Source organism: Cyprinodon tularosa, unplaced genomic scaffold (assembly GCF_016077235.1).
Source record: "Cyprinodon tularosa strain WSP-4 unplaced genomic scaffold, ASM1607723v1 ctg185, whole genome shotgun sequence".
In the NCBI taxonomy this organism is placed as follows: Eukaryota; Metazoa; Chordata; class Actinopteri; order Cyprinodontiformes; family Cyprinodontidae; genus Cyprinodon; species Cyprinodon tularosa.
In genome coordinates this window covers 532,863-547,904 of record NW_024038643.1, presented here as the reverse complement: position 1 = coordinate 547,904, position 15,042 = coordinate 532,863, and the positions used below count along the sequence as shown (strand labels likewise).

The 15,042-nt window shown below is 36.0% G+C and overlaps 1 protein-coding gene across 1 annotated transcript; it reads right to left on the bottom strand.

Moving 5' to 3' along the window:
* Nucleotides 1-2,568: 2,568 nt before the first annotated feature.
* Nucleotides 2,569-11,003, bottom strand: LOC119781890 (cytochrome c oxidase subunit 7A-related protein, mitochondrial). The gene is made up of 3 exons (XM_038282505.1): nucleotides 10,846-11,003; nucleotides 4,446-4,580; nucleotides 2,569-3,125 (listed from the first exon to the last, which is right to left on the bottom strand). Exons 1-3 carry the CDS (start codon nucleotides 10,915-10,917, stop codon nucleotides 2,985-2,987), a joined length of 348 nt encoding a protein of 115 aa, XP_038138433.1. The 5' UTR covers nucleotides 10,918-11,003; the 3' UTR covers nucleotides 2,569-2,984.
* Nucleotides 11,004-15,042: the final 4,039 nt, after the last annotated feature.

Sequence of the window (15,042 nt, the reverse complement as noted above, 5' to 3'; positions counted from 1 at the left end):
GTATAGGATTTCCTGAAAGCGCGCACATGCGCGTTCACGACGCTACGGAAGCCGGCAGACCAAACCAGATGAAAGTGCGCATTCAGCGTCTGCTCTGCCAATAATGCAAGCGTAGGGGAAATGTGCTGTTTACCTGTGCAAAGAAAGAAACAACGAAAGAAAAATGTCTGAGGACTTCAGTGTTGAGGAAGAGCATGAGTTCTTTGCCTAGCTGAATGCGCTGGTTTGGTCTGCCGGCTTCCGTAGCGTCGTGAACGCGCATGTGCGCGCTTTCAGGAAATCCTATACACTACTGTTTAGGCTCTAAAAACATTCTAAATGGCTTTGTTTCGAGTAAATTCTGGATGCTACCCACTCAGGACACTTGGAATACATTGGACGAGCGGTATGGAGGAATATTGACACGTTTTTTGTGGACTTTTATGGACCTTTCTGCCTCGGGTGCCATGGACCTCCATTATTTGAATGTCAGCTGACAGCAAGAAGCCTCCCAGATCTCCAGATGCATTTGAGATATCAAAAAAGTACTCCAGAGTGTTGTTCAGCATGGGGGTAAGTACAAAATGAAGGCTAATCATGTTTTGGGTGTACTATTCCTTTAAAGGAGAATTCCGGTTTTTAACACTTTTAGCCCATTTTCTGTAGTGTCTAGGATGAAATCGAATGATCGACACCAAAATTTTGACAATTGGTCCTGTCTCTGCTTTTTGGCTCATTTAGAATCCACCCCTGGCTGCTTCAGAATGGCTTCCATAGTGCATGTCCAATAATGTCCTTAAAACAACCTTAAACGTTCTTTTTTTAAAATATGCTACTCACCGGGTCGTCAGCGCTGTTCAATGACGTTCCAAAAAAAGTTTCGTAAAGAAAAAACTTTCCTGTAGTGTTTTATTAAGCATTTTGTAAATCCCATTGAGTTCTGTTGGAATAGTCAATATTCCCCTGCCACCGGAAATGGAAATGGGGCCTGTTTACACAGTTGTAGTCTTTTCGCTTCACTCTGTGTACTCCGACGTCGAGAATCAAGAATCCACCTTTCGTATTCCATTTTCAGAGTTTTTTAAAGTGTTTAACAGAGACGTTAGCACCTCGACGTCGGAGTACACAGAGTGAAGCGAAAAGACTACAACTGTGTAAACAGGCCCCATTTCCGTTTCCGGTGGCAGGGGAATATTGACTATTCCAAAAGAACTCAATGGGATTTACAAAATGCTAAATAAAACACTACAGGAACGTTTTTTCTTTACGAAACTTTTTTTGGAACGTCATTGAACAGCGCTGACGACCCGGTGAGTAGCATATTTTAAAAAAGAACGTTTAAGGTTGTTTTAAGGACATTATCGGACATGCACTATGGAAGCCATTCTGAAGCAGCCAGGGGTGGATTCTAAATGAGCCAAAAAGCAGAGACAGGAGCAATTGTCAAAATTTTGGTGTCGATCATTCGATTTCATCCTGGACACTACAGAAAATGGGCTAAAAGTGTTAAAAACCGGAATTCTCCTTTAATGTCAGAATTCTGACATTTTTTATTGTCAGAATTCAGACTTTTTTCCCCACGTTAAACTGAAATAAAATTTAAAAATCAGTTAACTTTTTTTTTTCAGTGGCCCTAATCCTCTTCCGTAGTGTTCTTACCTCAGCCAAAAGAGGTTACGTTTTCAGTCAAGTTTGTTTGTCTGTCTGTATACAGGATAATTTGAAAAGTTATGAACAAATGAAATGACATTTTTACCAAAGGTGTACCTCAGTCCAAGGAACAATCCATAAAAGTTTGGTGATTATCAGGATGCAGGATTTTTTTTAAAGGAATCTTTAACATGAACAAGCATTTATCCCGTAAACAAAGGCAGCAGCAGAGACTTGACGGCTTCAGCATCAGACTCTAAAAGAGTCGAGAAGTATTATACAGAATACAAAAACACAGAAAAGCTGAGCCATGCCTTGCTCACAATTAATTTAAATTCACAAATCATTTAAATTCATTTTAATTTTCATTTAAATTTTGTAATGATGAAGGGCATATTCAACTTTTAACTATAGGTGTAAGTCACAACATAAGAGTAAAATTTGCTGGTTGGCGGGGGTCTGTACTCTCTGAGTGCTTTTCTAGTTTATTTTAAAAACTTGAGTTAGAAAAAAAGACAAAACAAACTCAAAAGATTAATGGAATTTCATAGGAAAAAGAAATTAAACTCAGATTACATTTTGAAGCCATATCATCAAGCCTCAATTAAATCCATTAGTTTCCTAATTTCCGTTTTTGGTTAAGTGAATTGGTGCAAATGGCTGCTTGATAGACATGAGTCTTCCCCATGGATGTCTGGTATTCTAAACTGAAACTAACCTGGAAAATAGAAAAATCAGCGACAGACAAAATCCTCTGAGTGAGGAGCATCTGACATCACACCAGGGCTCCCACACATGGCGACTGTACGAGCCTTTTCTCTAAGCCAAGTGAGCATCAGCTACATTCCAGACGGGGGTTGTCTCCATCATGCTGACTTGTAGCAAACGGACAGAGCAGCACTATAGATGGTTTCATTAGGATGACAACATGAGACAAAGCATTTTAAACTAGAATTTATTAATTTAGACATCTTTCTCAAACAACACGGATATTCTGGTTATCGTTGGCTTTTGTCCTGATGGTTCTAGCAACATGTACTCCACCTTCTCTTTATACATAGCCAGCATACTGACTTTAAAAGTGAACTTTATGGAGAACAAAAACAATGTAATTGTATTATGTACAATTATTGAAGCCATATTCATCGGGTTTTATTTAGTTTAAAGGCAGGTACATCTGAAGGTCATAAAGCTCTTCATGTCCTACGATAACCACTGAGCAGAGGGGTATTTCATTTAAAAAGGGGTCCCAAAGAAGTGGTCTGGAGGATGGAGACCAAGCATGTGAATGTTTGGATGCAAGCAGCAGCAACAAGTCATTGGTGTTAACAAATAAGATCCCAGGGTGGTGTCTGTCACTTCTTGTTGGGCTGAGCTGCAATGTAGAGCGCCACCAGGCAATAGGCGACGCCTCCGATTGTAAGAGCCATGGTGGTGCGGTACAGTAGTCGGTCAGAATATCCGCGCTTCAGATGGACTGGGACGCCGTCCGACGTCTGGAAGGGAAAGCAGAGTGCAGGAAGGTGGAGATGATGGTAGGAGAAAAAGAGGGTAATTTAGTAATCACAAAGAGTTCAGATAAATTTTATACTTAATTTTAAATGCGCAACTAAGCTCCTGCAAAAATAAAGCCCTTCATCAAAGTAGTAGTTGATGTAGTAATTTTCATTTGACTGCTGGTGGGTTTTTTTGTTTTATTTGCAGCCTCTGAAGTGGTGAATACTGGTGGGTTGGGTGGCGGAGGTGGCTCAAGGCCATTCAGACCAGAGAGCCAAACAAATATTAGTCATTACCCATCATCTATCTGGTTCTATTAAAAGCTGGACACAAAGTGTGGTTTCTCTTTGAACTTTATGATAAAACAGCTTTGAACTAGTTATTATTGCTTTTCTCCATGCCTAAAGAAGGTTTACTCTGTGATTCTGTCTGGTGTACCCACAGCCAGCTGCCCAAGATTTATAGGATCTTAAATGATTCCTCATTTAAACTAGTAAAGCTGTTTGACAGACCATTCATATTGGACTGTTTATGCAGCAAACCTGTATTCACCCTTCATGAAATTCATAGAAGGGTTGCACATCTGAAAGATGACGCAATCCATCTTTTGTGGTTATAATGCTGAAGCAAAATGGTGGCAAGATAGTGATGAAGACAAAGAAACTGTCAGAAAATGTGTGGTAATCACAATCAACATTGAGCAACAGCTCTACGGTTGCATGCTTTTCTAAAATTGGGAAGCCCTACTGCACCTTAATAAATCAGGAGATGGAAATCCTTTAAACAGTTTCTACTCTCATCTCTATTTTACTATTATTACTCTAACGCTTTAATGCAAATGTTGTCCTTGCTGTCTTTCTGTTCCGTTTATTTCTTGGCCAAGTGGCGCTTAAAGGACTTTATCTCAGTGAGGTCTTTTATGTGGTTAAATATAGGTTTAATAATAAAAAGAAAATAGAAATGCATTCATTAGTTGTACATCTAGGGAGTGGCAGCCTAGTGGTTAGGGCATAGGGCTTTCAATCCTGAGATTGTGAGTTCGATCCCCCACTCCCACAGACTGCCACTCTGGGTCCCTTAGTAAGACCCTTAACCCCACACTGCTCCCCGGGCGCCGCACAATGGCAGCTCACTGCTCCCCAAGGGGATGGGTTAAATGCAGAGAAGTAATTTCCCTCTGGGATTATTGGAGTATACCCGGTATATATAAAAAAAAAAAAAAAAAAAACGAATAAAGACTGTCATTTTTAGATAAGATTCATTGGCTTATTGATCCATTTTTAAATATCTCAAACCAGTATTTTTTTTATTTTCATTACCTGGAAAAACCTCTGGAGGTCAGGAACTTTGTTTGCTCCCAGGTACTCCACTGTGGATCCTGCTTCTGACACCAGCTTGGTGGGTGTGGCAAAGATCATGGTGGGAGACTCTGCAGGCAGCCCCTGTTTCAGGCCCTAAATGAAAACACACTTTTAAATACAATTCCTACAACTGAAAGACCCACTGATTTCTTTAAATTGCCTCGCATGCATTTATGTGACAACACAACCAAGGTTGTTGCGTTTCTATTTTATGGTTTCATTTTTAACATTCTTCACTTATGTAAGCAGCTCTTCGCCCACCAAAGCAAGCCTGTGGGTATGAGACCTTGGCAAAGACCTCAATAAACACAAAAAGCACTGAATGAAATAAAAAAAACATAAAAAAACATTTAAAAAAATCAGAGAAGAGAGAACATTTTAGATTAGGAATAAAAAAAGGCTGCGAGGCAATCAGCCAACATCTTCAGGCAACGAAGTCAAACATTTATTGTTAGAAAAATAGAGCTTCTAGTTTGGTTTTCTCCTGATCAAAGCATGTTAGTGTTTCACAGATTTAATGCTTTAAGTGCAGAGATGATGCTTTAATTTAAGAACAAAAATACTTTATAACATGAAATCAATCAAAATCACTATTGCATTGGAAGATTAATGAGTGGGTCCCTCTCCGTTTTCATGCAGTGGATCAGAAAAAGCTTTTTCTCTTCACATTGATCTTCTATAAATTAAGCATAATGGTCTATAGTAGTTTTGAAGCCCCGATACTGTGATTGCTTTATTGACTCAAAGTTATGGCTTTACATGGGTTCAACTTGTTCAGCTGTTAAATTGTTGGCGAGCGGTATGATTAAAAATGATTAATGAAAACAAATTAAAAGTTTGGCATCCCCCCCCCCCCCTTTTGAAGACTTCATAAGCCTTGTGCAATTGTATGTTTATCCCAAAGAAACCATAATAACATCATGATCGATTTTATATAAAGCCGTTTATGTTGCATTTATTTCATAGGAAATATTAGGGGCACTAATGGAGAAACCACTGATTGACAGAAAAATAATTGTTCTTGTGGGATTTATTTTCTTTTTAAAATAATGTACTCAAATGTCTAATTATATACCTGTGAAATCTTGCTACATTGTTACCATGGAGTCCAATAATTTGTCATTTGTTTGAAGTGCATGGATTTAGTTTTTTGGACAGTTAAAAGAAAAGAAAAACAGTCAAATATATACCCTTGGATAGACTTTTTATTAAAGAAATTCTTTGGGCTGCTGATAAATATGAACTTTTTTAGTCTATTCAGTCAAAAAAAACAAACAAAGAACCGCATAAATAAAATGAAATTCTGGGGATATGATAAAGCAATAAAATCGGAGTGTATTTTTAGGCTTCTCAACACTGATTACTAATGGCAGCATTAAAACATCTGAAACTAGATTTGGGCCATTTCTTCCAAAGGAGTATAAGAAAAGTGCTTACAAAAACAAAAGTTTACTTTCTCCGAACATATTTTTAAAGCACATTCTCATTTGAAAAGGGGCCACACTTCCACTAATCATTCATTCCATGCATAGTTATTCATCATAATATTTGACAGCAACACTTTCAAATGAAAGAGCTGCTTGGCCCAGTATGTTTGCTAACGGTGTATTTTCTGCACAGAGTGCAGCGCTGGTAAATAAAGCAGAGGTCTCCTGAGTGTCAGCACCATTTATTTTACATACAAATCTCTGGGACAGTCACTACCTTGTTAAAGCATGCGGAGGCAGATATGTAGGCGGGTGGAAATCCAAACTGACACATAAGAAAGTGAGGAGGCAAACGTTTAATTTGGCAAACATATATGAGTATGAATAATGAAATAATGAAATAATGAAAAAAAAAGTCTACAAAAGCAAATATTAAAATTGTTCAAAAATATTGCTTTCATGGAAGTTGTTGGAACACAAATAAGGGTAGCACTAGAAATTTAGCTGCTGCTGCATTAAAAAGCTAAATGTATTTTAAAAGGTCTTTAGAAAAAACATTACAACTGATGTTGAAGGAGACTGTCCTTCCTTACTAAAAATGAGAAAGTACTAGCCAAAAACTTTGATAACCAATTCAAAAAGGAAAGCTTATCAAATAGATGTTTTCCACATAAAATTATTACAAACACGTGAAAGATAAAAACGTTTTTTTTTTTCTTCACAAAAATACATTTTCTAGGATATTATTTTGGATGTACTAAAGCATGAATATTATTTCAAAGTTGAGCCAGGTGGCAGAAAGGCCAAAAGCACAAATTTCATTACTGGAAAAGCAAATGTACTTACTGCTATAGCCTCAAATACAATATTGCTGCCTGGCACAGCTGCCCTGTGGTACCTTTACACTTTATGAGCATTACAATCAAAACAAAGAGTTTTTGTTCCAACCCTTCTAAAGGTGCATCAATTAAGATCATAACGTGAAATTGGAGGACATGGTCTGGGCGGCAGCTCTCTTATTCTACAAAAACATTGCAGAAACACCAACTTGGATGAAGGGATAACATTTGACAGCAGGCTGTTAAACCTGTAGAACAAATCGGGTCTGGTAGTGTGTGTTATGGCTATGTGAACAGCATTATAAACAACACACACAAACACCCCGTTTCACATGAATTGTGGCTGTAATAAAAAGAAGAATCTACCAGAGTGGGTTTAGCCATGAGCTGTAAAAATATTAAATCAATGTTTATCACATTATCCTGGCCATCTGCTGCTGTTTCATTACAGGTGGAGACTAAGCGCTGTGGAGCATGAATGACGCAGGCACCATTTTTAACCAAGTTCCTGCCCAGTTGCTCTCACAATTTTTGCCCTGCTGTGTAACACTGAGGAGGTGTACTGCATGGCGTTAATTATCTTTATCTGTTTAGTGAGGAAAAACAATCTGCTTTTTTTTTCTTTTTTTTCTTTTTTTAAAACAGTCCCTCACTTTAGAAAAGTTTAAATTATTAATAAAAAAAAAAACAGAAAAGGAAAAACATAAAATCAAAGAATCCTTTAGAAACAAACTTAGGGAGGAAGAATCCACAATTTTACATCCATCTAACTGTTGACAGTGTGGTTAAACCAAGTAGATTCTCCACATGCGATTGGAATAAGTGCAGAAAATTCATCTCGTAAAATAGTTTATTTTATTTACATTCTTCCCTTACTTGAAAGTATAGAAATTTAAATATAATATAGAAGAGCAGGATTATGACCTCTAAATATTTGCTTCCTTATTTCCACACTAAAAATAAAAAAAGGCTTACATGTAGAAATCCAAGGTCAGGGTCAGAGATCTGATGAAGGCCTTAGCGCTTTCAATTTATAGAGGTGATAGTTTTTCAACGTTTCTTAATATTGAATGAAGAAACAAATTTAGAGACGTCGTCGGTCAATAAACCAACAAGTGAAGCAGTAGCCTCATTATGTATATGCCACTATAGATCTGGTGGAGGAGAGGTTGTTTAGTAACAGACATCCACAATGTCTACAGGTCTAATCAGTCTTTCACTAAAGTGCTGAAGTAAAAGTGCAGTAAAGACAGATTTAGCTAATAAAATTATATAGTTGACCACACATAAAGAACAAAAGCCATTAAATATAGCTGTTAATAAAAAGGTTTCTTTGCCCAGTAGTGCACTCTGGTTGCATACAAAGGTCTTAAGATAATGGGAGCAGAGCTTTTCCATCAGGTTGCTTGTATTGGAGAATTTAGATGCAGGCCGAAATATTCCAATAATTATTTTTTGGCTGATATTGGACCAAATTTTGATACTTATATAGGATTAGAACATCCCTACAAGTGAGAGCAATTAGCAATGTCCCAACAGTAAAATTTGGTTAAGTGATATTACTCAGGAAAAAAAAAAATAAAGTACAGGCATAAGAAAAACTGAACAGTTTATCATTAATGTCTTTTCTCAAAGCAACACTGATTAATTTTGAGTGGTCCTACTGCTATCCCTACATGACTTTTTGAAAGTTGCACTAAAGTAAACACTGATTGCTCCTTGTACCCCCCAAAGCACCAGCGCTGTCGCTCTTTAAGCACCCGAAAGGCACATATGCTAGTCAAATATCTGAAGAGGTTGGTAGTACTCTACATTATTTAATGTAAACTAGTGTATATCAGCCTTTTTTACTGCAAATTGTTTCCTTTATCTGTGAAGTATAAATCTACTTCTTGAGTGAATCATTTTTAATCAGTTTTAAGTTGAATCAGCTTCTCCATGTTTTATAGTGGACAGAAAAAAAAAAGCAAAAAAACAAAATTGATTCTTGTTTCCTCTTCTGACAAAAGGTTCTCTTTGACTGTTTCCTCCAAGCTTCGCCATGTCATAATCATCCAAAATAAATTAAAATTAAAATGTTAAATAAATAAACATCCTATAGTCATCTGTGGGTTGCAAAGCATGATACGCGTGGCTATTGATGACATTGGGCTGATAAAAAGCAGTTTGCCTTAACACAAGAGAAAAGCAGAGCCACGAGACTGTCACCAGGTCGGCAGCACAGAAAGGTTTTAAGTGTGATTTTCCAATCAGGGCCAATACACGGAGGCGACAGACCCTTAAATTGTACCACACACTTAGATATCCATCACAGTGACTTTTATAAGAGGATATACTGAAGGTAAAAATATTACTAGGTCTGCTTAAGGTTAAAGGTTTTAAACATAATACAATAGAAAATATAATAGGTTTTAACTCAACTATTTTTTTATTTTTTTTTTAAACCTTGACGTGGCTTTATTAGTTATAATTGTGATCCTCCTTCCCATAATAGCCTTTGAAAGTATCAGATTAAAACTATTAACTGCATACATAATTGTTAAAATGCTGGTGACAATTCTCAGTTATCCAGGTCATAGTCAGTCCAAAAAAAGAACATTAAAAATAACCCACTGGACTTTGTTTCCAAGTTTGAAGACGTTTCGCTTCCCATCAAACGTCTTCAAACTTAGAAACAAAGTAATTTTTTTTTTTTTTTGAACAATTGTTAATACTAGGGCTGAAACAATTAATGGGATTAATCGATTATTGAAATAATTGTCAACTAGTTTAGAAATTAATTAATCTTTAACTTGAGTAGAGAGACTCTAAAGCATTATTGTAGCTGACAGAGGAACCCAGATTGAGCAGTAATTATGCCCAAATATATATCAGATAGATAGATCTATATATCTATATATCTATATCTATATAGATATATAGATATATATATATTAGGGATGGGACGATTTATGAAAACCGTCAGAACCGTTCGGTTCGCGTGTGTTTCGTTCGGTTCATGCGCTGCTCCTTTTTCTCATAGAGGAAGCGATTACACTCCCGAGCAGAAGGTGGCGGTACTGCGACCAAAGCCAACCACCAGTAGTAAACAAGAAGAAGGAGAAGCGAAGCAGCTTAGCCGGGTGTAGCAGGGAAAAAAATCAGTTGTTGTGGAGAATTGTGGTGGAATGGCGAGTGGGAAAGAACAGGAGTTGGAAGACACGCCAGCAGCACTTTATAGGTCTGCTGTATGGGAGCGCTTTGCATTTAGAGTGACCTACAATGACGGCGGAAAGAAAGTTGTGGATAAAAGTGCAACAGTGTGCGAGCATTGTGCAACACGTTTTGTTTATGCTAACAGCAACATGACAAACATGTCATGCTAACCCCGAAATCCCTCATACTCCGTCAGCAACCCCCGCTCCGCCCCGCTGCGCTCCAGACCGGCTGCACAAAGCAAAGCCTACATCCCCCACTGTGGCTTCGTCCGCTCCCCTCTGAGTCCCTTGGAGATGACAGAGAGCATGCGCGAGATGATTAAATTCAAAGCAGCAAAACATACGGAAATGATCCAGGGTTTCCGCGGATCATTTAAAATAATTACAATCCATTATTTTTGGGGGGATTTTTTCATTAATTCCATAAATTTTTATGGGATTTCGGTGTAACAATCAACATGTATCGAACCGAACCGAAAACCGTGACCAGAAACCGTGAATCGAAACGAACCGTGGATTTTGTGAACCGTTCCACCCCTAATATATATATATATATATATATATATATATATATACATTTGGGATACATTTGGGATAAAAACAGTATGGAAAACATGAATTAACATGAATTAATATATAAATCGAATCTGGACATCAACTTTTACATTAATTATTTATCAATATGTAATGATATTTAAAAAAGTAAAAGAAAAGTCACGAACCTTAAACACATATTTGTGAATAGGATAAACTTATTTGATATTTTTCACTCCTGCTAATCAGTTGACAAGCCTGTTAGCAGTAGCAGGCTCCGTTATCTAACAAATCCGCACCAAGGTCAGTAGAGCCACTAAAGACTCGGTTTATTACCAAAACACCATTTCAAAGTTCTCACCTGAGGGTTGTAGGCCGCCGTGGGAGCAGCACCCGTCAATTTCTGGGTGAAACCGCTGAATTTGTAATACATTTTCCTGCTGAAGGACAGAGGAAGGTGCCGCTGCACATACACCGGTTAAAGACCTTCCTAAAGCCGACTGTCTCAGGAAGGAGACGTCGTGAGGTGGCCTCAATATTGCCTGCTTAAAAATAAACAAGAAGAGAGTAAAATCAAGGCAGAGAGACCAGAGTTGTGTCCTCTTGAGATTTAAATTGAGTTTTTTTTAAGGAATTAATTATCTAAATATTCAATAGATAAATTTATTTAATGAGTAGAAACAGTATGCTAAAATGGCATCACAGGCACCACGAGCTTACTTTTTGGTACGGAAAGTAGGAAGGGCCAAATGCCAAACGAACTTGTTTAAAAAATCTTTTTTTTATTATTATTAAGCCATTGACATTTACATGAAAAAATACTCTCAAAGAGGATGGCAAAAGTGTACATGAACAGATAAAGATTAATTATAATTGAAAAATACAATGTAAAACAAATAGCAGAGGATTTAAATCAACAAACATTTAAATAAAACATAGAAAGAGCCATAGAAATATGAAAAACCAAAAAGGTGGATGCACATGTCTGAAGAATACAAGACTTTAACCTTTTTAAGATAAGAAAAAAAGGTTTTAAAGACATTGATCTTGATAGGAAGGTTTAGCATTTCTTCATTTAGCACATTGGATATGATTTTTTACCCAATAGCAGGATGATATTAATAGTATCAGAAACAGGCAAGGGAAGATGGTCTGTATAAAAAATGACATAATTTAGGGCAAATGGGGGGACATAATTTTCAAAGAAATCCAATCTTTCATCTCTTTCCAGAATCGATGCGTAGGAGGACGCGGGGAAAACAAATGTTCAAATTTCACTATTATTATTACAAAAGGAACATTGATCCACCTCAAAACCAAATCTTTTTCTTAAACATTTTGCCACAGAATAATTTTGTTTATAACTTTAAAATGTGTTTATTTGACTTTAGGTAAAATAGGCCATTTAACAAATTTTGAGAATGCTTTATCAACTGTATCAAATGCCAAAATAATTATAATGTCTGGCCTTCACCTCTGGATTCCTTATATGAAATAATATTTTGTAACTGAAATATTAAAAAAGAGACAAATATTTCTTGGGTTACTATTTTGACAACATGGCTCTATGATTTTTTATTTATTTATTTATTTTTTTGTTATATGCAAAGACATATTTAACATATTTAACAGGTGGGATATATTGCATATTAAGGCTGGGTGATTAATTGGATTTTATTGCTTAATCAAATTTTTTGTTTATGAAAATGTAAATCATGGATTTTTTTTTCACCCACTAATCGACTCCTTGGACCTCCATAGGTCAGAGTGACATCTATTCATTACTTTTTGTTCTTAGAAGTCTACTCATAACAAATAATGTCATTGTGTGATATCACTAACTGCAGACATTTTCTTATTTATTGTCTTTGCTTGTCATGAAACATGATTGTTTTACAGCATATTTCTAAACATGAATTTCATAGACCTTTAAATTATGGACTCACTTCAGAGGGGATGATTGAAAATCTAGTTAATGACAGCAATATTTATAAATATGAAACTTGATTGAGAAAAAAATAGATTTAAGATAGAAAAAAATGTGAGATTCTATTTTCAAACTATGCTGCCCTGCCCTCTGAGTTTATATCTTCACTGATGCTAGCTGACTTTAAAGTGACTCAAAAATTCTCTAAAGACAAAATATTCAATCTAAAAAATAATGAATTTCACTTCTAATTTTCCGGTTTTACGGTTGTTAATGTGTTCCACTGGCATTTCCAGAAAAGACCACCACAGAGTAGTAAATTATTGTTAAGTATAAAGTGCTGTATAGTATAAATAATATTCAAAAATTAAACCACAAAACTGTGAAAGGCATTTAATAAAAAAAAAACTGCTTAGACTGCTTTACACCTAAGCTCATTATCTAAGTACTATGCATTAAGGCTCTCTATATTAGCAAAATATTAGATGAAAATTATTGTTTATCCAGAGAAAAAAAGGTTAAAGAGCGTAAAGAGGTGAAATGATGATAAATCAATTAGGAAACTAAGACAACTATTTTTCTATCTCAAAAAAGGTAATTGACCAGAAGTAAAGATTTCCATTAAACTTGTTTGCTAAAAAGGGAATCTTTAATTAGGTTTCATTTTCCCCAGATTCTTGATAGACATTTAATTATCTGGGATGTATGTTTGAAATGAACACAGAGCAGAAGAATGTAATCACATTATTTATCACAAGCTATGTCGCAGTTGGAACATACATCAATGTCATTATAAGAAAATCAAGCATACCCGCACCAAAATAAAAAGCAAATGGAGCATCTGGATAATAATAGTAAATAATATAGTCATGAAAAAAAAGAAAAAGCATCTATACAGTAAGGGCAATTTTAAAGCATACGAAAGATATATCTGTACCATGATTAATTAATTAAATAGAAATGTGCTACTGTACATAGTAATTAGATTCAAATGACATGATGCACATTGTTTATTTTTTTTTACATAGACAAAAACAGACTATTGACAACAACTTGAAAAAACATGTGAAATGGAAACAGAGATATAAAGCATACTGATTGAAATTTTAAATTTAAGTGAATTGAAATCTATGTGATGTTTTTGAAGTGTTTATGTGACACATAAAGGCTAGTTCTTTAATTCAATCTGATTGTCTAGAAGCTTTTCATTTGGTGGCCAAGTGATTAGGGCATAGAGCTTGGAATCCTGAGGTTCTGAGTTCAAGCTCCACTCCCACAGACTGCAACTCTGGGCCTCTGAGCAAGACCCTTATCCCCCACACTGCTCCCCGGGCGCTGCATAATGGCAGCCCACTGCTCCCCAAGGGGATGGGTTAAATGCAGAGGTAAATTTCTCCAATGTGAGATCAATAAAGTTTAATTATTATATTTACTGTTTCCTAAAGGTATGAATATATCTTTACACAAATAGTGTAAGGCTATATCACAGTGCAGAGGATAATAAGGAGGAAAAAGGAAAAATCTGCAAAGTTCACGGTAGAACTGCAGCATATCTTTTTGTGTGAGATTATTCTATTAAAATAGAGAAGGGCTTTATGTCACATATATATATATATATATACTGGGTTTTCTCTAAAAACCAACTTGAACTAAACCACCACAGAGAGACATGCCTTAAAGCAATAAATGTGAGAAATGAAGGGAAATCCAGTTTTGAAAAAAATATCTGACACACAGGAAATAGGTTTTTGAAAAGTTTAAACTCTGGGGGCAATAATTTTGCCTCTGTCATTTTATTAGGATTTTTTTTTACAGCTCTTTGGAAGAGAAGCAGTGGAGCAGCTTTTACCACATCATGACTCCAAGCAGAGCACTATGAGGCTTAGGTGTTCATATATCTAATGTTAAAATTCAGTGCCAACATGAACCAGTAATACAAGTTATTTTTAGCTAAGGGTTACATCATCACTTTTAAATTAGGGGCCACCAGCGACCCGGAGAAATCCATCTCCCCCGAGGATCATGTCATGCGGCTCTATAGACAGACAGTAATTAGATTTGACACCTCATCTAATGAAGATGAGCGTGGTTTGAACAGCCAGATTATGGAGTCTTGAAACATAAAGAGACTTGTAACAATATCATTATCCAGTAAATCTTTTCAGATAATAACCACAAGCCTTTATTTTGTTTAATTGAGATTTTATATGAGAAACCAACATAATGGTAGTGCAAATCTGTCAAGTTGAATAAAATCAATGCATGGTTTTAAAACATTGTCAAAAAAAGTACAACTGTGAAAAAATCTGATGCCATTCATGTTTACTTTACCGCGATAAAGTGGGAAATTACACTCTTGTCTGGTCAAAAATCGTCTCATGATGTAATTTGAAATAATCAATTACACACATTTGTGTTACGTATAAGAGGTTTTATTAAAAAAAGCTCAATACATCACATTAATCATGAGCCGTGATGGAAATAGTTCTGATTGATGGTTTCAACCTGTAAACAACGCTACGTGATTTATATATCAGAACTCAGCTCATGAAATATTCAGTTTAATTTTGAGACAGCTGCTGAGCTTTAAAAGCACACAAGGAATAGCAACAGGAATATTCAATATGCCTA